This window comes from Mustela nigripes, chromosome 5, assembly GCF_022355385.1.
Source record: "Mustela nigripes isolate SB6536 chromosome 5, MUSNIG.SB6536, whole genome shotgun sequence".
In the NCBI taxonomy this organism is placed as follows: domain Eukaryota; kingdom Metazoa; phylum Chordata; class Mammalia; order Carnivora; family Mustelidae; genus Mustela; species Mustela nigripes.
The window spans coordinates 92,456,851-92,482,195 of NC_081561.1; the positions used below are offsets into that span (position 1 = coordinate 92,456,851).

Sequence of the window (25,345 nt, forward strand, 5' to 3'; positions counted from 1 at the left end):
CCCTGGGATCGAGTCCCACATTGGGCTCTCTGCTCAGCAGGGAGCCTGCTTCCCTTCCTCTCTCTCTGCCTGCCTCTCTGCCTACTTGTGATCTCTCTCTGTCAAGTAAATAAATAAAATCTTTAAAAAAAAATAATGAATGTGGGATTTACAGTATCCCTCTGTAGCATCTTTTAATAAATTTCATTTTGTTCTTTCTTATCCTTCTAGGGTAAAATATGACTGTTAGCATTAATTCACTATTTAGTTGATCTTCAATTTTTTAAACCCCCAAAAGAGACATTTTCCATGTAGTAAATTCACCAAAATATCTGGTCAGTTGTGTATTTTAACTACAAAGCCTATAACTTAATTTGAGAACCCAAAAAGAATGCCGAATTCCTAGAATACTTAGCTGAAAACTTTGATAAGCACCACAGGAGTATGGTAGAGACACATATTTTGAGTAATAATTTCAGGAAGAACTGGAGAGGGGTTAAATCAGCCTCCTCTCATTCTAATACACTACATTAGTTTGCTAGGGCTGCCATAACAGAGTACCACAATCTAGGTAGTTTAAAAAACAGAAACTTATTTTCTTACAGTTCTGGACACTAGAAGTCTCATATCAACATGTCGGCAGGGTTGGTTTCTTCTGAGGCCTCTCTCCTTGGCTTATAGGTGTCTGTCTTCTCTCTGTGTCTTCACATGGTCTTTCTTCTGTGTGTTTGTGTCCTAATCTTATAAAAACATCAGTCCTTTTGGATTGGTGCCCACCCCATGGCCTCGTTTTATGTTAATTACCTCTCTAAAGACCCAATCTTCAAACACAGTCACATTCTGAAGTACTAAGTGGTTAAAACTTCAACACATGAATTTTAGGAAGATCTAACTCATAACATGTAACACCTACATCTGCTGTTTTCACTGGACAGCCGAGGGGAATAGTGCCACTTCGTTGTGAAGGAAGCAGAATGTGAAATGTTGTGATTCATATTCTAGGGAATCAAATGTTGGCATATTTCCACTTTCCATCATCAAATGTGAACACATGGGAAATGCTACACTAAGGTACTGTTTCTTATTTAGAAAAAGAGTTTCTTGAAATTTTCCATTTTAAAGGAATAAAAGCTTTCAGGATTTATTTCTCTTCCATGCCAAAGAAATACAGTGAAGACCATGCTGGGTCAGAATGGTGTAAACCTTCAGTCTACTTTTCTGTCTGAGAGAGGAATTTCATGAATTAACCTCAAAAAACACAGTTAATCATACAATGGCAGTCTCAGATGGCCAGAGTTCATTGCCCAAATTTCTCTAACAACTATAATTTATCCACTAATGTGAACAAGAGTTATTAACTCTTTTTAAGTTTTTAGTTTTCTTTAAGAATATGATGGAACTATAAGCTACATGATCTAATGTGCTAGAACGTATTTGGACCCTAAGAAGTCTCTGAACCTTGGAAATGAGAACCATGATCTGACCTTTCCATTCATTCAGCTATTTTGATATTTGCTCATTAACCATATATTTTTGACTGCCTTACTTTATGTAATGTTACAGCCAAAGCGGGTATTTTCAGCTCTTGAAGTATATTCAAGCAGCTCTTGAATTAATGAGTGATTCACACATGTGAGATCATAGAATTCTAGAAGGAAAAGGACTTTGAGGACCTTCCATTGTCCATTCTTCCCTCTTCATTTTACTCTTTGTTTTACTGATCAATTAATTGACCCAGGGAGATAAAAGAATTTATCCATAGCCACCTATTGCATATTAGTGGTAGATAGGGAACTAATACCCAGGTTTTTTGATAATCACTTGTTTATTTCTACCATATTGCCATATCTAAGAAAAAGAGTACTTTATGTTATATTAAATTTACTATTTATTTTCAAGTTTTAACATGTATCCAGTTCTTAATATTTGGGGTTTTTTTAAAAAAAAATCCATTTTCTTCTGTTATGAATGATGAGAATCCAAATTTTTGGTTCTGGTTGCTTTGTACCTTGGCAGCCGCTCAACTTTTGGCATCTCAATTTCTCATCTGAAAAATTGAGATAAAAATATCTGCTCTGCTTGCCATACATAAGATATTTGTGAAGGGCAAATGAGCTAATATATGTAGAAAGAACTTTCTAAACTGTAAAGATAAAATTTATTCCATTTATGAGTTCACAGCCTCACTCAGTCTTCATCTTTCCAGGTTAAAAAGTCTTAACTTCACGATCTTCCTTCTAAATTTAATAGAAATAAAAAATGTTTAAATCATGATTTAAAGCAATAGTCTGGGACACTTGATTTAAATATTTTTGTCCCTCCAGAAAATATTAACCTCATTTGCTGCAGTGTTAAGTCATTTTTCCACTGTGCCAAGATGGATATAATTTTATAAGATACATATCTTTCCAGTTAAACTAATTTCAGGAGTTACTTATGAAGACTACCAGGGAATCAAATACTTAAATATTGGGTTATATCACTCACTAATAAATTTCTTTACGTCCCTCTTCTTTTTCAAATCCAGATATCTTATTTAACATTAAAGACCTATCATCCGGTCCCAGATGATATAACTTGGACAACTTTATCAACTGTTTAGCCTTGATGCAAGCCTTTCCTGTACCTGAATGCATTGTGTCTCTGATGTTCCCACTCCTGCTTCTGTCCCCCTGCCTAGGCTTTTCCTGTGATAATCTACATTCTCCTAGGGACGGTCCAGCCATGTCATACCTTCAATGTCTGATTTGAGTCTTATCTTCTCTATCAAACGTTATGAGACTAATAACTACTCAGACTAATTGTCAGTCAGAAATAACAAGTCAGCCACAACTTTTTTGTACTTATTTCCATGCACAAAGGATGCTTTCCTATTTTCTTGTGTATTTCCCACTGTTTTCTTGTCTCTCTTCTCTAGCTGTATGTGACCCTATCATGGGTGGGAATTATGTCTTAAACTTTTCTGCTGGGCCTCATGGTACACAGAACAACACTGAGATCACAGGAAATCTTCATAACTATTAAATGATGTGTTGAATGGATGACTGACATTTTCAGTAGCCTTCCTGATGACGTTCCTTTCTTGTGTCATCACTGTAGTCTGGAGGTCATCCTCTAATACATAGCATTTTGATTTTTATTCTCTTAAGGGATTCCTTTGTCCTTGGCCACATTCATGTACTGGTGTACTCACCAGCCTTTTTCCTCTGCAGATCTATTGTCTGATTATCCAGAGAATAAAATTTCCAAATTTTTGGAGGGAAGAAAACAGATGTAGTATATTTTGAAGTGTTAATTAGGAAACACCTAAAAAAAAATGTGAACTGGAAACACAGTTTATAATATGGCTCTGTTTAAGGTTAATTTGGAAGTATTTCTATAATGGCAAGAAACTGGAATGAGTATGTTAACTTGGATTTCTGCTTATAATGGCTATATCTGTTTGAAAATTTAAGTATTAGTTATTTCATAGGTCACTTCTGAATGCTGTACACATGCCTATGAAGGGTTTAGTAAGTTTATTGGATATGATTTAATATAGGTTATAATAAACTGTAGACTATTGAGGAACTGTTTTGAAAATATATTTCACTGATCTCTCAGCATGTTTTTCTTTTTTACTTATACTTTACCTGTCATGGTTTATACACAGAAACTTACGCAAGTATTTATAATTTGAGAATAGACGGTATCAATTAGTATTCATAGTAGGAATATCAATAAGAACAAGATTTAAATACAGTTTGACAATAAGACCACCTAAAATTAAAATTAAATGATATAAATATTTATCTGTTTTTTAGATAGCATGAATTACTAAATTGTATATAATGATAAAGTTACATAGACATTTAGTTAATAGGTATTGAGTATACTTTACTTGTGTATTAAAAACATAGCTTCAGAAAAATTAATGTTAAAAACCTAAACTGAAAGCAAATCCTGAATATGAAATAATAAAGATGATAAAGACTTTTTTTCTGGATTGTGTGTTATTCCATAGCAAGGATCATGTTACCAATTTTTGTCATTTCTGCATTTCCCATTCTTCAGCCCCAGGCTCTGTTATATTGGTATATTTCGTAGGCAACTCAGAAACTCTTTGATAAATGATAAGAATAAGGACAACTCTATGCTTTTAAAGTTAAAAATTTTCTTCTAGTCAACTTACGGTTTCTCATTGGCATAGTACAAAGCTATTTCCTAGTGTTGATTAATTAATACATTTTGTATTTAATTATAATTTGAGACTTCTCCAAATAGGGATGTCATACCTGTCTTTTTAGGATCACCGACCATTATAATTACAGTAGTAATTTTAAAAAACTGAGTTGACAGAGACTAAAATCAATGAAGACAACAAGTTTTTAAATATCTAGCAAGTTATTAGCCCTTGGTATACTTGATTTTCTAGTTTTTGTACATTTGATTTTATTATACATTTCTTGCTCTATTAAGCAACGTACATGTTATATATTAGCTATACATTTTAAATCTTGCATTTGTAATCATTAACAGATTTTAATTCATACTGTTTCTAAAAATATCTTTTTAGCTTTGTAATTATCATTTTACTTTCATTTTTACTTGTTCTTCCTAGTTCCTGTGCTCCATGTAAGTGACTTTGGGCTATATACTCTGGGTCAAGCATGCTGTTAAACCATGTCATGAAATTATCGTATGAGTTTAAAATTAATTTTTAAAAGGGAATAGAAAAGTTGCCTCTTTAAGATGCAATCATTTTCTAATAGTTTACCTGAAGAAAATAGGTATTCAGAGATCATTAGTGTCCTGTATACAGCTTTAAATGCATCTAACACATTGGGATTCTTATAATTACAGGGGTCGAACTGGAAAAATAAGAGTGCAGAGTCTGAAGATTGGATTGATGTCTCTCTCCAAAGGTCTCTTAGAAGAAAAATACAGATGTATGTAAGACCTTTCCTGTACAGTAGTGTTTTTTAGTAATAATAATAATAACAATTGATTGGAGGCTTCTTTTATATGATTTGCTTGTAATAACAGTTTCCATTCTTTTTGACCCTTACTACACATGTCTCAGGCTAGACAAAGGGTGTCAGTGAGAAGTGACATGGATTTGTGTGAAATGAGGTAGGGTGCTTGTTGGAGTGAAAACCAACTGCACTTGTATCTCATTTGAGTCTTAGAAGAATCACCTCAGAACGTAGGCATCGCGACTTCTGTTTTCCAGCTGAAAAAAATGAATTCTGAGATGGATTAAAAATCTAGTCAGTGGCTGCAGACACAATAAATTATGAGGGTAGACTTAGATCATAGATTGTTCTGCATGTAAAGCCAAAGTTTCTATCTCTCTGTACTTCCAGTGCTTGAAAAAAAAATTAAGATGGACTAAAACCTTCGTACTACTCTTTATGCTAGAACCTTGTGTACTTTTTTTTTTTTTGAAGATTTTATTTATTTATTTGATAGACCGGGATCACAAGCAGGCAGGGAAGCAGACAGAGAGGAGGAAGCAGGGTCCCCGCTGAGCGAAGAGCCCGACGTGGGGCTCTGGGATCCCAGGACCCTGGGATCATGACCTGAGCTGAAGGCCACTGAGCCACCCAGGTGCCACTACCTTGTATACTTCTAAATACCAAAACAAAAACGAAAACAAAAACACCCCCCCCCCCCCAAAAAAAAACTAGATGGGGCTAGAACTCTGACAGACATTGGCAAATAATTATATTTTATCAAGTGAGAAAATTTAAAAATTTGTTTTTATTCACCAAATAAATCTGTGGTATCCTTTTAGCTGTCAGTTAATGAGGAGCAGGCGTGTTGGCATTTTGAAAGGGATGGGCTCTGGAGCCAAGGTTACCTGTCTTCAAGTCTCAGCTTTGCTACTTAGTGGCTGAGGGACTGACTTTGTGCTGGTTACCTGATCCCATGGAAGACTGCCAGCTAAGAGGTGATATGACTCCCATTTCACATTTCAGAAAGCTGAAATGGAATGGATTTCCTTCAACTGAAGAATGACACTAACAGTCCTTGCTTTGAAAACAAATAGAGATAATACAGGAAAAGTACCTAGAAATCACAGCTCTTCAACCAATGGTAACTCTCGCTGGTGTGGCTCCAAACTCTTAACTATTGGAAAGTTTTTCTGATTTAATTTTGTCCATAAAGTGTGGGTGACTTGATCTGCCATGCATATCCCTGATGATTCTTCACTGAATCTATTCATACATTCTGGAGGGATATTTCATGGAAGTTGAGGTAACCCAAAATAAGATGATGTTTGATCACGGGTCCTATAAACTAGGTTAAGTTTAGCATCTTCCGTGAACATATACATGTTTTTTCAAAACCTTTTGTTTTCTGGGATGTCTGTGAGGTGATTTGCCTGTGAATTTCAGGTCTAGATTGTGATGGCTTGTTTTTCTTAAATGGTTTGACAAGGATGTCAGTAAAAAGAGATGTGGGATTTGTGTGGAAAAAAAAGCTGATTGTGGTAAGATCAGGAGGTGAGGTACCTTGATGGAGTCAGAACCTAGTAAATCATGCAGGGGAAAAAAAAAAAGTTTTGCAGAAGGCTTTTGTTAGGTGGTCCTTTATTTATTCAAAACTTTAATCATCTTCAGAATTGTAATTGTTGAAAGATAATCCTTTCCAAAGCTAAAAAGGTTGTTTTTTTATAATGTGTGGGGGAGGAAAATGTTAATGATAACATCACTGTAGCACTATAAGAAAAGGACTTTTTAAAAAATTATTCATAGTTCGGGGTTTTTGTGTGCTCCTGGAAGAATTAAGGGTTCCTTAAAAGTAACAATTATTTCACGGTGCTCATCATTCTCTGAAACAAATGTGAATTCAATCTCAAGGTTTATCATGAATCTTAAAATGTAAGCATGATCTGCTTTCCTAGATCAATGATTCCTCCTCCCTTTCTTTACAAGCTGATTATCAGAGAGTAACCTGAGACCAAAAGAAAGAGTTACAACACAGTGACTGTAGATATAGAGCAAAAACCAGATTCTACACAATACAGTATATAAAGATTTCTTTTATCTGTACACATACCTTCAAACGTATTTCTGAAATGTATAATCTTTCAGATGAGGGACATTATTTCAGCGTTCTGATACACACCCATCATACAGTGGAAATTCTTTCTACAAATGTCATCAAATGTAGTCCTCTGAATTGTTTCACATTAAACTTTCAGGTTTAGAAAGTAATGGCAAAGAAAGTAGAGGCCCTGCAATAAAAATTTCTGATATTTACCTTAATCCATGAAGTATGCCATTTTAGTACTTAGTTAAATAAGACATCTCTTGGGTTAAAATCTTTAAATCTTTCCTGCAAATGTTGCGACTCTGGAAATGTTCTGGGGTTTGGTTTTATTTCTTATTGTGAGGTCCTCAGCAACTCTGATTTTAGTTTTGATTTCCCCAGTGATATCAGAACACTTCCTCATTATTATTTCCTTTGTTAGATAATACTGAAGACAATTTGCTCTCCAAACTCAGTGTCAGAAGTGGCATTCTGGGTCAGCTGGTACCATCTGCACATTGATTTTGCAATGGCTAATGTCCGTGTCTTCACCCTGGGGACATCTCTCTCACTCTTCGTGCCTTCTTGAGAATATCCCTCGATTAGGTTCTAACAACCCCTGGACCTTCTTGCCTATAGCCGAATGGCTTTCTTCCTCATTGACAAAGATCCTTCAGAATGGCCGTTTGCCTTTCTTCTGTGCCGATTTGTTAGAACTTGAGTTTTAGATTGTGACTTGTCCCTACCTCCTGATAGACCTTTTTGTTTCTGACTATTATATGAAAATATGAACTTCTATCAGAATCTGGAAGTATGTTAAAGTGTTAAAGAATATTTTCTTTTGTGTTTTGCGTGTAGTTTTACCTTAACTGTGGATTAGTAGTATAGTTGGCTTCCTCAAAAGAGGAAAGTTTGGCATGATTGATGTCACTGAAATGTGTACTTTTCTATGTAAAGCATTATTACCTAGGAGGTCACTTCCTAGGAATGGGTTTAGAATGAGCATCCTAAGAGTCCTGGATAAATATTCTGTGCCTTCGATAGTGTTATTTTTAACAAGGGAAGAGGGGTAGGGACATGAGCAAAATGAGTGAAGGGGAGAGGGGAGATGCAGGTTTCTGGTTATGGAATGAGTAAATCAGTAATACAAGGTTCAGCAGAGCTTATATAGTCAGTCGTATTGTAACAGCATTGTATGGTGATAGATGGTTAATGTATAGAAATGTTGCATAGCACAATGCATAGAAATGTATAGCACAAATGCATAGCACAATGTATAGAAATGTTGAATCACTATGCCGTACACCTGCAACTAATGTAACATTGTATCAACTGTACTCACATTTTTTAAAAGGGAAGAAAAAAAAAGAAAAAGAAACAAATGGAACTCTAACCAAATCCAAGTGAACAAATGATCGTGAAAATTAAATTTATCTAACTTGGATTTGCTTCTTCTATGTATGCTTATAGTTAAAGTTACATTTTGTTATAATTACTATGTCACTATCACTGAGCTTGGTTCAGTTGTTTGAAAATTCACTCTTGGCACTATTAGATGTAGCATTATTTTCCTTAAAAAGAAACCAAAATGAGGGGGGTGCCTGGGTGGCTCAGTGGGTTAAGCCTCTGCCTTTGGCTTGGGTTGTGATCCCAGGGTCCTGGGATCGAGGAACACATTGGGCTGTCTGCTCAGCAGGGAGCCTGCTTCCCTCTCTCTCTCTGCCTGCCTCTCTGCCCACTTGTGATCTCTCTCTGTCAAATAAATAAATAAAATCTTGAAAAAAAACCCCAAAATTATAAACTTTGATCTGATATCCATTAACCAGATATTGTTTGAAAATGGTTTTCAAGATCAAATAAATATTTACTCCCCTTTGTTCTGTTCTTATAAAACTTCACATGAAAAGCATTGAAAATTTGTGTGATTTTTTAAATTTATTAGAACTTGGAAATTCCTTTCCAAAAAGTATTCATTTCTATAAGAAACTGGATTATTTTGACATGAAATTTCTCCCTAGATAACTAATGTGATTCATGTCCACATGATTTTTTTTTTTTTTTTTTTTTTTTGTCTACATCATTCAACTGGCAAAACCAAGGGTATGGTTTACATAAAAGCATAGTCTCAGCAGATGGAAATTAACCTTGTGGTTCTCCTTCTTGTAGATCTCTTTAAGGAAGTGGCAGGGCCCACAGAAATGTGTGACCAGAGGCAGCTTGGCCTGTTACTTCATGACGCCATCCAGATTCCCCGGCAGCTGGGGGAAGTAGCAGCGTTCGGGGGCAGTAATATCGAACCCAGTGTTCGCAGCTGCTTCCAACAGGTAAACGTGAAGGATCGCTGACTTGTAGAATGTGTCAGGAGGAGTGTGGAGGATGTTCTGAGAATTGGAATGGGGAACCAAATGGTAGGAGACATTGGGTACTATTCCAGTACATTTTTATTTCTTCAAGCAAATTTGGCTCAGGGAACAGCAGCCTCCTCCAGGAGACTTACTACTTGTCAGTGGGTAAAACCCCACATCTTATTTATGTTTTTAATTCTGTTATGTTAGTCACCATACAGTGCATCATTAGTTTTTGATGTAATGTTCCATGTTTCGTTGTTTGTGTATAACACTCAGTGCTCCATGCAATACGTACCCTCCTTAATACCCATCACCGGGCTCCCCCATCCCCTTGCCCCCCTCCCCTCCAAAACCGTCAGTTTGTTTCCCGAGTCCACAGTCTCTCATGAAAACCCCACATCACTGAAATGCGCTTTTACGTTGCTGTGGTTTGGCCGCCTTTGCTGTCTGCTTTCCAGCTGCAGTTTGCCTTCCTTTACTCCTGCCCCAGCCCCTTTGGGCATGTGCCCTCTGTTTAGAATAGTCTTTCTCCTACCCTTTACCTACAAGCTCTATTCTCATTGCCGATCCTTATTCTTTCTTTTGATCTTTGCTTAAATCTCACCATTCTCTGGAAATCCTTCTCTGAGCCCTTCGGGTGAGGTTGTGTGCTCCCACTGTCTGTCTTCTCCTGAAGCTCCTCTCTCTTCCTGTGATGCTTATGAAAGTGGAACAACATATGGAGTCACCTAATCGATTCATTAGTGTTGTTTCTTCTGTACAAACCCCAAAACTCTTTTTAATGCTTGCTGTATATAACAGTATATAACAGTATCTGTTACTGTATATAACAGTAACTTTCCAGAAAAGTTACTGCTGGCGTTACACGTTATGCATAAAGGAAAAGGCTACAGATATTTTGCCAGAGCATTTTCAGTGATTTATTATTGCTGAGGAAAAAAAAATGCTCATGCCATCTCTTTAAGGAGAATTGATGTTATGAGTTATTACATTTTGTAATGGCCCTTTTACGTGTTTTAGAGATACAAAAAAAAAAACCAAATGAGCATTCTAAATATGATTCTCCCATGTACTGGCTCATAGGGTGACCTTGACAAAAGTGGGAGAAGGATGTTGTTACAAATTTAACTTTGCACATGTGAAAATTAGTCAGTATTAGGTTCTAAAGAGAGACTAAGATATTTAATGCAATTAATCACAATAAATTTGGAAATGTTGCCAAGTATACTCACAGTAATTTGTTCCCAGTGTGATGTTATAACAGGTGGAGCAGGACTCAGAAGTAACAGTTTTTATTTAGCAACTATCATAACCTTCAAGTTTGGGAAGTTACCACTGAGTCTTCACTTTCTCAAATTTATACTATCTTAGGTGAATGAGTTTTATAGGCTTAAAATATTTATGTGAGAATAGTACCTAGAATCATATGGTTTGGGGTTTTTTTTGTTTTTGTTTTTGTTTTTAATCTGAGTCTATTACGGTATTGGATTTTTTTTCTTCTTCCTATAGGATAATTTCTGCTTTTTCTAATTTTAAATTCTAAAATTTTCTCTCCATGAAGAACCTTAAATATTTTGTGATTTTAACTCACCTGGAAAGAGTTCTAGAACTTTCACTTTGTAGAGATTTTCAGAAGATTATAAAGCAACACCTGCTGCAATTTAAATGAAGAGCTTTTCTTCACTTTGAATACATGTGTTTCTTTACCAGAATAACAATAAGCCAGAGATAAGTGTGAAAGAGTTTATAGACTGGATGCGTCTGGAGCCACAGTCCATGGTTTGGCTGCCTGTTTTACATCGAGTGGCAGCGGCCGAGACTGCAAAGCATCAGGCTAAATGTAACATCTGTAAGGAATGTCCCATTGTTGGGTTCAGGTGAGATGATCTGTTGCCAGTGGTGGCAGGAGACTGTTTTCTGTTCTGTTGTTGCAATTTCAGCATATATTCATCATCCCTTCCCCCTGATTCCCACTGGGGGGTCGTGTCCCCCATAAATGGGATGCTTAGCATGTTCCATCTATCTGAAAATGACATTCCCTCTCCATGAAGCTTATTTTATTACTACTATCGTTATTTATACCACTCTGCTCCAGAAGCAGAGATTTTTCTGAATTTCTATTTACATAGATCCCAGAAATGTTCATGCATGATAATTGACTCATTATACATATATGGCTCTGATGGAATTGGGTGATGTTGCAAGGCCTCTGGGGTCAAACTTAGTAAGCAGAAAGTGACATTTAATTAGTGAGAAGTAACCTGATCACTTTGTGCTACTTCTGCCCAAGACTGTTGTTAAGTTGATTAACCCTGCTGTTCCCCTCACTAGAGGAAGCTTTATATCAGGGAATTTTGAAATCCATTTCTTATTGGTGGTGTAATTGCTTCTTAAAAATTTGATGTGTCAAACTAATAAACATGACTCTACTTCCTGGCCATTTGCATTCACTTTCACACATTACAGAAAATCTTTGGATGTGGATATTTGTCTTCTGACAATATTGTAATCGATGGGAGCATGCTTTAGAGACTTGAACTCCAAATTTATTTTTTACACTTGGAGGTGGGCTCATTAATTTCCTTTGTGAAATCCAAGATTCTCTTGGTCCTCATTTGGAGCTAAGATACTAAGAAAATTCCACATTTTGTGGCCAAGCCTACCTTTTATTTCCATCATGATTTGGATGAATGGCATTCCTTACCACAAATGAATGATTTGGACTAAATAATAGGCATACAAGCTAATCAATTTTCTTTTCTTCTCTCTAGGTATAGAAGCCTAAAGCATTTTAACTATGATGTCTGCCAGAGTTGCTTTTTTTCGGGTCGAACAGCAAAAGGTCACAAATTACATTACCCAATGGTGGAATATTGTATACCTGTGAGTGCTGGGCCACTTCTTGTTTGTTTGCTTGCTTGTTTTTATTTGTTTGTTTGGGAGGGAGGGAACAGAGGGAGAGGGAGAAATTTAAGCAGGCTCCATGCCCAGTGGGGAGCCTGACCCCGGGGCTCGATCTCATGACCCTGAGAACATGACCTGAGCCAAAATCAAGAGTTGGATGCTTAACCAACTGAGCCACCAAGGCACCCTTCTTGTTTATTTTTTAAATGACATATAGCTTTTGAATTAACGAAAGTCAAATTTATTCAGTATATTTAGAGAAATTATTTTTATTATTTTATTTATTTATTATTTTATTATTTTTACAGAAAAAATCACTTTTAGATGGCTTAACTAGATTTTTTGGTGTGTTTTTGTTTTCTTTTAAACAAATACATCTATGTTGAATTCATTAACATTATGCTTTTTTCAGAAAAAATTATGGATTGCATTTTGTTTACTTCTGTGTTTTGATTTTAAACTTACCTTTCTTAGTAGCAAACTCTCTCTAGGAGCTCATACTGGCCTGCTTTGAAAATGATACTATGTGTGAGAAATCATATCTCTTTTAGACACATTTAAAATATATTTTCATAATTAAATATATTTAATAGCAAAAAAGTAGAAAACAGAGAAAGTAAAAAATTCATAATTCTAGCTCCTGAATCCAATTAAAATAAATCACATCTCTTATTTTCTTCAGATTAGATTTATTCTTATATTTATGCTATTTTGATCCTGCTCTAATCACTGAACATGAGGTATAGAAAATGCTCTCCCCATTATCACACCTTGTAATTTTTCTAGTTACAGAATATTTAATTGAGTGAATTAAATTTATCTTGCCACTCCCTCAAATTTATCTGGATACTTATATTTATTTTAAATTTTCTAGTATTATAAACAACACTCATCTTTGTGAAAATAGGTCTTTCTCCGTCCTGCATAAATTACATTTCTGTGGAATAAAACACTGGAAGTAAATGACCTTGGTCAATGAATCTGAGTATTTTTATGGCCCAAATCTTCAGGTCAACTTATTTCCAAAAGATGTTTATACCACTTTACATTATTACCACATTTGACTAATACCCCCATTTTATTATAGCTTCACTGCATTGGATACTCATTCTTGTTGTTCCTTTGATTTAAAGCTATTTTTTCTGAAGTTATCTTCATTTGCTGTCAAGAGCTATTTTTAGCTCCTTCCAAATAGTGAACCAAAATTTATTCATAGAACTGTACATTTTCTTTAGGTTTAGGCAATTGAGTGACTTTTTGGATTGACGGAAAAACAGCAATTTTTATAAGACATATACATATAAATCTCACAATCTTGGTTGTCTTAACTAAATAGGTACCCCATATACTGAAAGAGGAAATCTCTAGAAAATGCTGAGGAATTATGATAGATGTAGTGTGCCTGTAGTGCATAATAAATTTAATGAGGAAAAAATCCTCCAAGAAAATTTATGAAGCACCACTTATTACTCTGATTAACATATTTATTCACTCAACAAATATATATTGAGCACTTACCTTGTGTTAGACACTGTTCTCAGCTCTAATTCATCAGTGTACTACCAGGATAGACAAGATTACTGTCCCTCCTGCTACTTTTCATTTAGGAGGAGGGAATGTGTGACAAGGAACAAGGAAACAAATAAATGAGATCATTACAGATTATAGTAGGTGCCTTTTAGAAATAAATGGGTAACAAGATAGAAGATTAGAGGAAGAACTTTCGATAAAGAAATCAGGGAAAAATCGGCTAGAGAAGTTAACATTTGAGTTGAGATTGAAGGATGAGAAAGAAGCAGGTGTGTGAAGAACTAGTAGAAACATATTTTAGAGAAGAAAGAGTAGACACAGAAGTCTAGAGATGGGGAAGAGGTTGGTGTGGTTGGAGCACAGAAAAAAATGAAGCCTGTTCCACAAGGAGAGGGCAGTAGGTAGCACCAGCTCTGTCATTTGAAGTACCCAGAGTATCGTGAAGAGGTGGGACCCCTTGTTCGAAATGTCTTATAACTTCTAAGATGACAACAGCAGTGCATTAAGCCAAACTTAGGGAGCTTGTGAGTGTGGGATCCCTGCAGCTGCACAGGTCTCATATCCATGCAGATGGGAAAGAAAGAGGTGGGAATGGTAGGGGAACAGAAGGAAATGGGTGAACTTCTCTGTCCACAAAAGGGAGAGTGATAGGAGATGAGGAAAGAGAAAGGCAGTATCAGATTGTGCAGAATGCTGCTGGCCATTATAAGGAACTGGGGAGAAGTATAGTGTTAATATTTGCATGAGTAGAAGTAGGCATTTAGGGGAGGAGGAGTCAAGATGGCGGATAAGTAGCAGGCTGAGACTTAAAGGCATCCAGCTCGGCAAAGAAGTAGTCAAACTATCACTCTTTGCAGATCATATGATACTCTATGTGGAAAACCCAAAAGACTCCACTCCAAAACTGCTAGAACTTGTATAGGAATTCAGTAAAGTGTCAGGATATAAAATCAATGCACAGAAATCAGTTGCATTTCTCTACACCACCAACAAGACAGAAGAAAGAGAAATTGAGGAGTCAATCCCATTTATAATTGCACCCAAAACTATAAGATACCTAGGAATAAACCTAACCAAAGAGGCTAAGAATCTATACCCAGAAAACTATAAAGTATTCATGAAAGAAATTGAGGAAGACACAAAGAAATGGAAAAGTGTTCCCTGCTCCTGGATTAGAAGAATAAATATTGGGAAAACGTCTATGCTACCTAAAGCAATCTGCACATTTAATGAAATTCCTATCAAAATACCATCCATCTTTTTCAAAGAAATGGAACAAATAATTCTAAAATTTATATGGAACCAGAAAAGACCTCGAATAGCCAAAGGAATATTGAAAAAGAAAGCCAAAGTTTGTGGCATCACAATTCTGGACTTCAAGCTCTATTACAAAGCTGTCATCATCAAGACAGCATGGTACTGGCACAAAACCAGACACATAGATCAATGGAACAGAATAGAGAGCCCAGAAATAGACCCTCAACTCTATGGTCAACTAATCTTCGACAAAGCAGGAAAGAATGTCCAATGGAAAAAAAGACAGCCTCTTCAATAAATGGTGTTGGGAAAATTGGACAGCCACATGCAGAAAAATGAAATTGGACCATTTCCTTACACCACACATGAAAATAGACTCAAAATGGATGAAGGACCTCAATGTGAGAAAGGAATCCATCAAAATCCTTGAGGAGAACACAGGCAGCAACCTCTTTGACCTCAGCCGCAGCAACATCTTCCTAGGAACATCGCCAAAGGCAACAGAAGCAAGGGCAAAAATGAACTATTGGGATTTCATCAAGATCAAAAGCTTTTTTGCACAGCAAAGAAACAGTCAACAAAACCAAAAGACAACTGACAGAATGGGAGAAGATATTTGCAAACGACATATCAGATAAAGGGTAGTGTCCAAAATCTATAAAGAACTTAGCAAAATCAACACCCAAAGAACAAATAATCCAATCAAGAAATGGGCAGAAGACACAAACAGACATTTCTGCAAAGAAGACATCCAGATGGCCAACAGACACATGAAAAAGTGCTCCATATCACTCGGCATCAGGGAAATACAAATCAAAAGAACAATGAGATATCACCTCACACCAGTCAGAATGGCTAAAATTAACAAGTCAGGAAATGACAGATGCTGGCGAGGATGCGGAAAAAGGGGAACCCTCCTACAATGCTGGTGGGAATGCAAGCTGGTGCAACCACTCTGGAAAACAACATGGAGGTTCCTCAAAATGTTGAAAATAGAACTGCCCTATGACCCAGCAATTGCACTACTGGGTATTTACCCTAAAGATACAAACGTAGTGATCCGAAGGGGCACATGCCCCCGAATGTTTATAGCAGCAATGACTACAATAGCCAAACTATGGAAAGAACCTAGATGTCCGTCAACAGATGAATGGATAAAGAAGATGTGGTATATATACACAATGGAATACTATGCAGCCATCAAAATAAATGAAATCTTGCCGTTTGCGATGACGTGGATGGAACTAGAGGGTATCATGCTTAGCAAAATAAGTCAATCAGAGAAAGAACTATCATATGATCTCCCTGATATGAGGAAGTGGAGATGCAACATGAGGAGGTTAAGGGAGTAGGAGAAGAATAAATGAAACAAGATGGGATTGGGAGGGAGACAAACCATAAAACAAAACAAACTGAGGGTTGCTGGGGGGAGGGGGTTTGAGAGAAGGGGGTTGGGTTATGGACATTGGGGAGGGTATGAGCTAAGGTGAGAGCTGTGAAGTGTGCAAGCCTGGCGATTCATAGACCTGTACCCCTGGGGATAAGAATATATTACACGTTTATAAAAAATAAAAATAAAAAAAAAGAAGTAGGCATTTAGGAAACTGATTATAAAAATGTCACAAAATGGGAAAAATGACAAACTAAATATATTTTAAAGATTTCATACATGAATGAAAATGATGACATGTTTAAAGATGTATAAAATTACTATTTGTCTTGGTCTTAAATACAATTCCTAATGATTTTGCAAAATACCCCATAATTTGAAATCCGCATCTCTTCAACAATAGTCATTGAGCATTTGGGAATGCTTGCAAGTTTCTGATACACCAATGCATTTCACTGATGCATAAAAACTTTCATTTTTAAAATGACATCTGCAGGTTACCCAAAGCTCTTCTTGTTATGTAGATTTTTGTGAACTCGTTTTCATGCCCGAGATCATGACTTCTCTTTTGGAAGGGATGGCTTCCTTTTCATAGATGTGTTTTGCGGGGGGTCTATTGCCCCTTTCTGGAATTTATATAGTGGTCTTAATTAACAACCTTCTCATAAACCATCTTAGGACGGGTTATTTTCTGCATTTGATCCCACAGCTTTTGATGAAGTAACTAGAAATATATGTAAATTAAATTTTTGAACAGTATACTCGAACAGTAATGAATTAATACATTAATGGTTGTCCAATTTTCTTTCTTTTCATCTGCATTCTTTGGATCTTTGCTCTCCTCTTTACACTTCTTCTGTCTTTAACCTAACATTCCCTAAACTCATTTGATGTCTGCCTTGGAAAAGGAACTCGAACATGAATTTTTCAATGCAAAGATAATAAGCACCACTTGCATTTAAATGGATCAAACTTTTCCGTGCAGATCTTGATGTTGGCATTTCTCATAGAGCATCTCCATTTGTGGTGGAGCTGGTGCTCTAGTTATATTACTGACTTCATTTCTTTCCCCTTCAAGTTCCTTCTTCCTGAATCTAAATGTTTCTATAGTTAAAGGTTTTCTGAAGTCTTATTTAAAACGCTCAAAGCTCCAGAAATATTTCTTCAAACATATCATCTGGCTGTGACAATGTTTGTCTTCAGATGTAAGCGGACTAATGGTGTGTGAATTCTCTATTATAAATTATAAAGACATTTTATGAAATTGACAGTAAAACACTTATATACAGAAGTGAAGTAGAATTCTTCTTCTCTCGAAAATGACTTTTTTAAACTCATATTTTCTTCCACCATTCTATAATCCAACTTTGTACATTTAAGGAGTTTAAGGACAATGATTAGGCTCAGTAAGAGTTCATCTAAACAGCAGCATGACATAGATTACATTATATCTCTGTCTCTACTCTCTCTCTCTCCATCCCTCCAAGTCCCATTTCTGCACAAAACCAGCTCAGTGTATGTGTGTGTAAAATTTACAGTGTGTGTAACATTTCCCCAACGTCCTCCAGCTTCCCCTCCCAGGATGCCTCATCCTGCGCGCTCTACCTGTAGCCTCTGTTTCACCAATTAGTACTCGATGTTGTAATATCTTCTGTTGTTTTCCGTGTGTTTTCCTCCTCCACTCTCTTTTTCACTCCTTTTTTCTTACTACGCTTAGTTAAAGCTGGCTCATAAAAGCTAAGTGAGTTCGTATCTGACATTATAAATACTAATTATAGAATATTAAAGCTGGAAAGATCTAAGAAATCATCTAATTCATTCTCATTTTAAAGAGAAAACTAAATCTTAGAAAAAGGTGATTTGATCAGAGTTGGTGGCCTGGATTAAGTGATTCTGCTCCCTTAGGGAATTATACATAATTTGGCACATTAACAAACTGTGTCCTGTATGCTTGCTGGAGTGTTATGTTTGTTGGGTATCCAATTATATAGGCATTTTGCTGGGGATTAGAGTTACAGTGAAAATATAAAGAAGGAAAGCAAAGTCCTCTATGTAGAGAAATGTAAGACTATGTACTTTTTTTAAATGACTAAGTTTATGGATCAAGATAATAGTCAGCAACAAATCAGACAACAACAAATCTTGTTACCTGTGCCCTGCATGTTTGAATTCAGTTTATTATTTATTTTAAAAATACTGACATTTTAAATTAAAGATGTGAAGATTTTCATTTTCTTTTTTTTTTGAATAAAAGTTTGTGATCATTTAATTTCACAATGAAAATGATCCTAATTTTATCTTTATGAAACAGTGTCTATATTCTCTGCTGCAAATAACCAAAATTTAATTCATATTAGACACATTTTTGTATGTTGTTATATAAAAAGGATATTCCCTTTAAGAAAAAAAAGCTCCTTTTTTTAAATGTTCAATTAGTCGACATATCTCATCAGTTTCAGATGTAGCATTTAGTAATTCATCAGTTGTGTAGAAGATAGCCCTTTAAACTCAAGAGAAAGGATGGTGAGTTTCATATATGATTTATAAGAGTTTATGCCATTGCTGCTAGTGAGAGAGAGTTAGATAGGGTTAAATATTAGGGAGAATGGAAACTGTTTGGAATTGCTACTGGGGGCAAGTGTGAGTCGACAAGAGATGAATAAATTGATCGCTACATTGCAACAGGAGTGCAGCTGAGGTTAATTGGCAAAGATTTGCACTGACTGCATCATTGCTCAGTCACTGTGGAATTAAGAGACGGTAGATAGAGTTGAAGGCCAAGGGAATGAATGATACAAAGGTGTTAATGATACTGGGACTGCTTTGGGCTGTCCCCATACTGAAAAAAATCCCTAAAGGGGTTGAAGAGCTAGTGATTAAGATCATGCGGGTAAGAAAGGTTTGTTCATATTAAAGAAGTAAGGCCAAGGCTCAGGACTTCTTTTCCAGGTTAGAAATTTGGGACCAAATAATGTTTTGAGTGCTGACGTGGTTGGAGGTTTGGACATACCCCATTATGTGGCTAATGTGGAACATAAAAGGTTTGTTTTTTTGTTTTTGTCTTTGTTTTAATTTTATTGTATTTTTTCAGTGTTCCAACTATGAAAGGTTTTGAAGTGAGGTGGCGCTTAGAAGACCATCAGTATGTCTCTAGAAGGTGACAGGTGGTAGCTGCTTCTGGCCATGTATGGTCAAAGGGGAATGGATGGGCACATTAGTTTTAGTTGCTGAGAAGGCTGAGGCTAAGAGCAAAATGCTGTAAACCTCCTTTATTGTTGGCCTTTGTCGGGGAGAGATTCTACCGCCCATCATGGAGAAGATGATAGGGGACATGTGTTATCCCAGGAGCATCAGGATTTGCTGAAGGAGAAGGGTTCAAGTTGCAGATATGAACAAGATGTAGTAGAGTGTGTTTATGAGTCCAAGAACCCAGAGTCCACCAAGTTGAGGGAAGGAAGGTAACTAAGCAGAGGCTGTGTGCACCTGGTCAGGGACAGTGATCCAGACCAGAAAAGGAGAAATGGGGACAAGAATAGGGCACATGCTTGTTCACAAATACAGGCAGAAGGAACCAAAGTATGAGCCAGAATAAGAAGGTGGTTTGAGAGATGTGTTAGCTCAGGCAGAAGAGAGGGGATGTTTGCAAAATTCTATTGCTAGAAAAGTCAGCAATGTCAGCTATTTCCAGCATTCAAATTAGTGGGGTAGAATCATAACCAAATTCTCTGCTTATGTGCAAGGTTTGGATAGGACTAGTTTGTACAGATAGTTTCATTGAGATTTTGGTAAGAAGTTTGGAAGACCAGAAACACATACCATATATGGAAAGCAGCTTATTACTTTAACAACATTTAAAACACATTTGTATTGCATTTTTTAAGCAAGTGCATGTTACTTTTAAAGCAATAGATTCAAGCATATTCCTGCCAATATTGATTAAATATACGGGGAAATAAACCAAAGCTTTGTATTTTTAGTGTTTCTAGAAACTGTAGAAAAATCAATTTTCTACTAAGAAAAAACCAGAAAAAAGTTTTCTTTTGATAGTTAAACATGAACTCACATTTTTTCTTTGCAAACTATATGTGGTTAGCAAAAAACAAACAAGGACAGAGGGGGAGAAGCTAGAATTGGTTGTTCTGTCCACCTACCTCCATCCTGCCAGCATCAATGTATCTGTACGACTATGAAAATCATGAACCAGAAAATGCTGGTTCATTCTTTGGAAAGCTTTCCATCGCGTTAGCGTCGTTTGTTTTTTGGCAGTCTTGCTTCATCAGATGAGACTGGGGACGTTTGCCAGCAAGCTGAATGTGCAGCATCATTGCTCCTTCTCTGACCTCAGCATCCTGAAGTGGCTTTTCAGTTCTTGCTCCCCTTATCCTGTCCTCTCAGTAAGTGGAGTGCATTTAGAGTGTGTCATTAGCTCTAAAGTTGAGGTTTGGACAACATCCATTTTCCTTTGCAAAGCCTTCTTACCCTACTTACTCTTGACCCCTTGGTGATTCGGTTGATGCCTATTTTTTAGTTTCATATTTTTCCATTACAACTTGAAAGGCTCCAAGCTTGTCTTCCTGATTTCCTCCTCTTCATGGAGTAGAGTGTAATCTAAATTTCAGCTTTCTGAGAACAGTGAAACTGAAATCAATCCTGAGAAGTTGTTTTTGCAATTTAAAAAATGTTGGAAAATCTTTTAGGATAAGTCCTGTGATAATGATGGACTCCTTAGAAGTATGCGTATACCATTTGGGATTATTGACTTTTATGTTTAAGAAATAAATCTTGCTAATGATGATGATGCTGTTCAACAGTGATTTTGCACTTGTGCATAATCCAAAGGGTAGTGTTTAATTATTCTACTCATGTGCCAAATGGCTGTGTTGTTAGTTATATAAGCTTGGCTTTTCCTCTTTGTACTTCCTTATTTTACTGTGTCCAAAAGTTACTCATTTTTGTAGCTAATCGTTAAAGCTCTAATGATAGTACTCTTTGTTAAAGAATTAGATAATATTGCCATCCCTAGTTATGAGCTGGCCAAGGAATTCGGGGAGGATTTTAGATTAATATGGTTTTGCTTATTTATTTGTAGTTGCTTCGTGTTTTGCTTAAACTGCTAAGTATTTAGAAGTTGGATGTTTTGGCCTCTAGCTTATTTGACATCATTGTTCATAGTCCTTTTTATATTTTGCTTTGTGGATCTTTCTTGTTACGGGAGGAGTTTTTTAAGCTGAAGTAGTAAAGCAATTTATTCAAGGATCTACTTGACTATAATACTGTGAGGATTAGCATTTCTAAATTCTAGATTGTTTTGTACCTTAGCCTTGTTACCCCTTGTAATTCACATTAGTGAGAAGGAAAAGACTCTCAGTCATATATCCATGTTTTTGAAGTTCAATAGTACATAGGTGTCAGCATTCATAATAAGAATATATAGCTTAAAACATGAACAGGGATATGTAGAATAATACATCTAGATTTATATGTAGATATACAAACACAAGTAAAGTTTAGATTAAATTGGTTCTATGTGATTTCTCTGTTTGTCTTCAGTCAAGGAATAAAATGAAGGAAATTTTAAAATACTCCCAACTTTGGTTGGCAAAATAGAACTCGATTGAAAAATCATCTGACACCAGCTTACATGGGAGTTTCTAAGGTTTTGGTAGAGAGTTGCATGCATAGAGTTACCCCAGGGTAGCTTTTGTAATTTAGAAACATGTTTTTATATTTCATGCATTTATTTGTGTAAGTTGGTGGGGTGCAAGTTGAGAACTATTATTTGTTATTGTCTAAATAAGCTTTCATCATCTCTGTTCTGCTTAATAGAAGCATACTGGAGGGAAGTATATTTTGAATATTCACATGCCCACTTGTCTGTGTAGGTTTAGTTTTAAAATGTTTTTCACAGTGACTCACCTTCATTAGCTTTCCAAAAATGACAATTTGAAAGACAGTCCTTGTTTGGACATGTGAGTTCTTATGTACTTGTTAAAAATCAAGCCAGAAGGATTTGGGGGAGATGGTGGCCTAGTTTTTCAATATCTTTTGTCTTTGTCATTTTCTTCCCATTTCTAAATTATTTACATAATAAGAGAGAAACTAGACAAAAACAAACAAACAAACAAAAAAAAAACCCAAAACTCTCTAGGCAACATTTACAATAAAACTAGGCAATAAGAAATCCCCCCAAAAATTGGGGCGCCTGGGTGGCTCAGTGGGTTGGAGCCTCTGCTTTCGGCTCAGGTCATGATCCCAGGGTCCTGGGATCGAGCCCCGCATCGGGCTCTCTGCTCCGCGAGAAGCCTGCTTCCTCCTCTCTCTGCCTGCCTCTCTGCTTACCTGTGATTTCTCTCTGTCAAATAAATAAATAAAATCTTTTAAAAATAAAAAAAATAAAAAAAAAGAAATCCCCCCAAATAAATCTGGGTGCCTATAAGCCACCACCAGCCATTAAAACCTGCATGAAGATATCTTTTTCTATAAAATGAAGGAAGAAGAAGCAAGGTGCCTGAGAAATGGAGAACCTCTAAACAGCAGGTATTCAGTGCAGAACTCAAAGGGCTGGTTTGGAAACAGAGCTTTGAACCTGGGAGGAGCCCAGAGGTTTGGTCGGAAGGTGCTGCGGTGCTCCGGGCTTCTGGAGTCCATAGACCTGACTTCCTAGGGCTTCCTTCCAGGAAAAGAGCCGCAGGCTGTATAAACTGCTAGGAATGACACAGACATAGCAGCTCAAAGCAACGGAGATGAAAAAGAGAAATGGTTTAGTCCAAAATAGGACAAGGGAAAGGACCAGAAAATCCCCAGACTCAAGTGCCCTATTCTTTAATACCCCAGAAGAAGGAGCCCTGTGAAGTTGGAGAAACCATGGGTGCCTGGGTGGCTCAGTCATTAAGCGTCTGCCTTTGGCTCAGGTCATGATCCCAGGTTCTTAGGATCAAGTCCTGCATAGGGCTCCTGGCTTAGCAGGAATCCTGCTTCTCCCTCTCCCACTCTGCCTGCCCCTGCTTCTGTTCCTCTCTCGCTGTGTCTCACTCTGTCAAAAATAATAATAATAATAATAATAACTAAAATCTTAAAAAAAAAAAAAAATTAGAGAAGCTTTCCTGAACCTGTGTGAAGCTTCCCTGAATTAGGAAAATAAGTTTCATGACAATGACAAAATTGAGGAGCAGGAAGTATTAAGATCAAATCTCATATAAAGCAATTATAAGCAAAAGATGTAGGAACCAAATAATATAAGTATAGTAAAGTTTACCAAAAATATGTGCTCCTTGAACATGTCAAAACTATAACCTATTATTTTAAAATAAGCTTAAGAAAATGAACTAACCCTTGAAAGAAAACATATACCAGAACTGGAAAATTTTGGAGAGGGTGAGGTGACAGAACTCAGGAAAGAAATAGAAATAAAAGAAAAAAACTCATTTCAAAATTAAGACTAATTTTAGTCTTAATAAACAGAACAGGTAACTATCTTGAGAGAAATAGAAGGTGAATAGGGGACAAACTTTAAAAGTAAAAATAAAATGAAGAAAGCAATTTACAAATCTAAGAGAAAATACAAAATATTGAAGACAGGGGAAAAAATTACAAGGATGAATAATAGGAATGCAGAATAGGAAACCCAGAGTAAGAACAAGCACTAAAAATGAAAAATCAAGGAAAACCTTCCTCTCCACCAAAAAAAGAAAAGATGGAACTATATACTGAGAGTATATCACATGCCTGAAAACATTGATTCAGAATGCCCAATACTATAATATGCTCTGATAAAATTACTGGACTTTAAAGTCAAAGAAAAAAATCTTCCAGTCTTTTAAACAGAAGGAATACATGACTTAAAAAAGAAAGAAAATTAAATAATCAACAGCAAAGCTTTTTTGTTTCATTTCACGTTTTCAAAAAATTCTTTTTATTTTGGGGATTATTAGAGGGTATATTTAAAATTTTTTTTCAAGATTCACATGCGCCACACCCAGTGCTCCACGCAATACGTGCCCTCCTTAATACCCACCACAGGATCACCCAACCCCCGACCCCTTTGCCCTCCAAAAGCCTCAGTTTGTTTCTCAGAGTCCACAGTCTCTCATGCTTCATCACTCCCTCTGATTTTCCCCAACTCACTTCTCTCCATCGTCCAATGTCCTCCGTGTTATTCCTTATGCTCCAAGAGAAAATGGAAGAACATTCTTAAGAAACTGAAAGGAAGAGAACATGTGAGCCAAGGATTTTATATTGAGAAAAAAACAGCCTTCTACTATTTAGTAAGGACTCAGGAAAATTATCACTAACAAACAAGAATGTTGGTCCTGTGAGTACTTCTTGAAGATTTACTTAGAGACCAGGCTTCAGACAAACAAAATAACTGGAGAAATAACATCCTAAGGACAGGTGGAGATCATTAATTATATTGTTACCTGTAGAACTTAAACTAAGTGGGGTTAACTGGAAGAGGCTCCTACTGGCCAAAGATAGAACAATTTGATCTTCAATAACGATAATAGTTGCAATAGACCAAAAACCCATCAAATATGGTAAAAATCTACAAGTTCATAATGATTCATGAAAATAATAATAATTTTTAAAAAAGGTCATCTTTGGAGGATGGTAGGAAACCAATATGTTGCTGGGAAAATCGGTCAATAAAAGGGAAAAATCAAACATGTTATCCTGCCTTCCTGAATGAACTATATTACTGAGTGGCTGAAGAATAGACATGGGGACATGCCTTCATATAATATTTCAACTAATAAATGAAAATGGATGATAGAAGGTCGCCATTTTGAAACCCCCACTGGGTGGATATAGGCATTTAGCATGACATCTGTGAGGATCACAGAAGAGTGATAACCAGATATCATGTGCCTACCAAACACTACTGATAGTCTTGCCAGATCACACTTGAAGCTGATGTATTCTC

General features: G+C 36.4%; 1 protein-coding gene across 5 annotated transcripts in view; it reads left to right on the forward strand.

The window, feature by feature from the left end:
• The window catches only part of UTRN (utrophin), a 501,914-nt gene that overhangs the window by 441,194 nt on the left and 35,375 nt on the right, over nucleotides 1-25,345 (forward strand). For all 5 annotated transcript variants that reach the window (XM_059400879.1, XM_059400881.1, XM_059400882.1 and 2 more), the window contains 4 exons: nucleotides 4,822-4,907; nucleotides 9,163-9,320; nucleotides 11,055-11,221; nucleotides 12,116-12,227. In XM_059400879.1, the coding sequence (XP_059256862.1) occupies nucleotides 4,822-4,907; nucleotides 9,163-9,320; nucleotides 11,055-11,221; nucleotides 12,116-12,227 (523 nt within the window). The remainder of the gene's footprint in view (nucleotides 1-4,821; nucleotides 4,908-9,162; nucleotides 9,321-11,054; nucleotides 11,222-12,115; nucleotides 12,228-25,345) is intronic.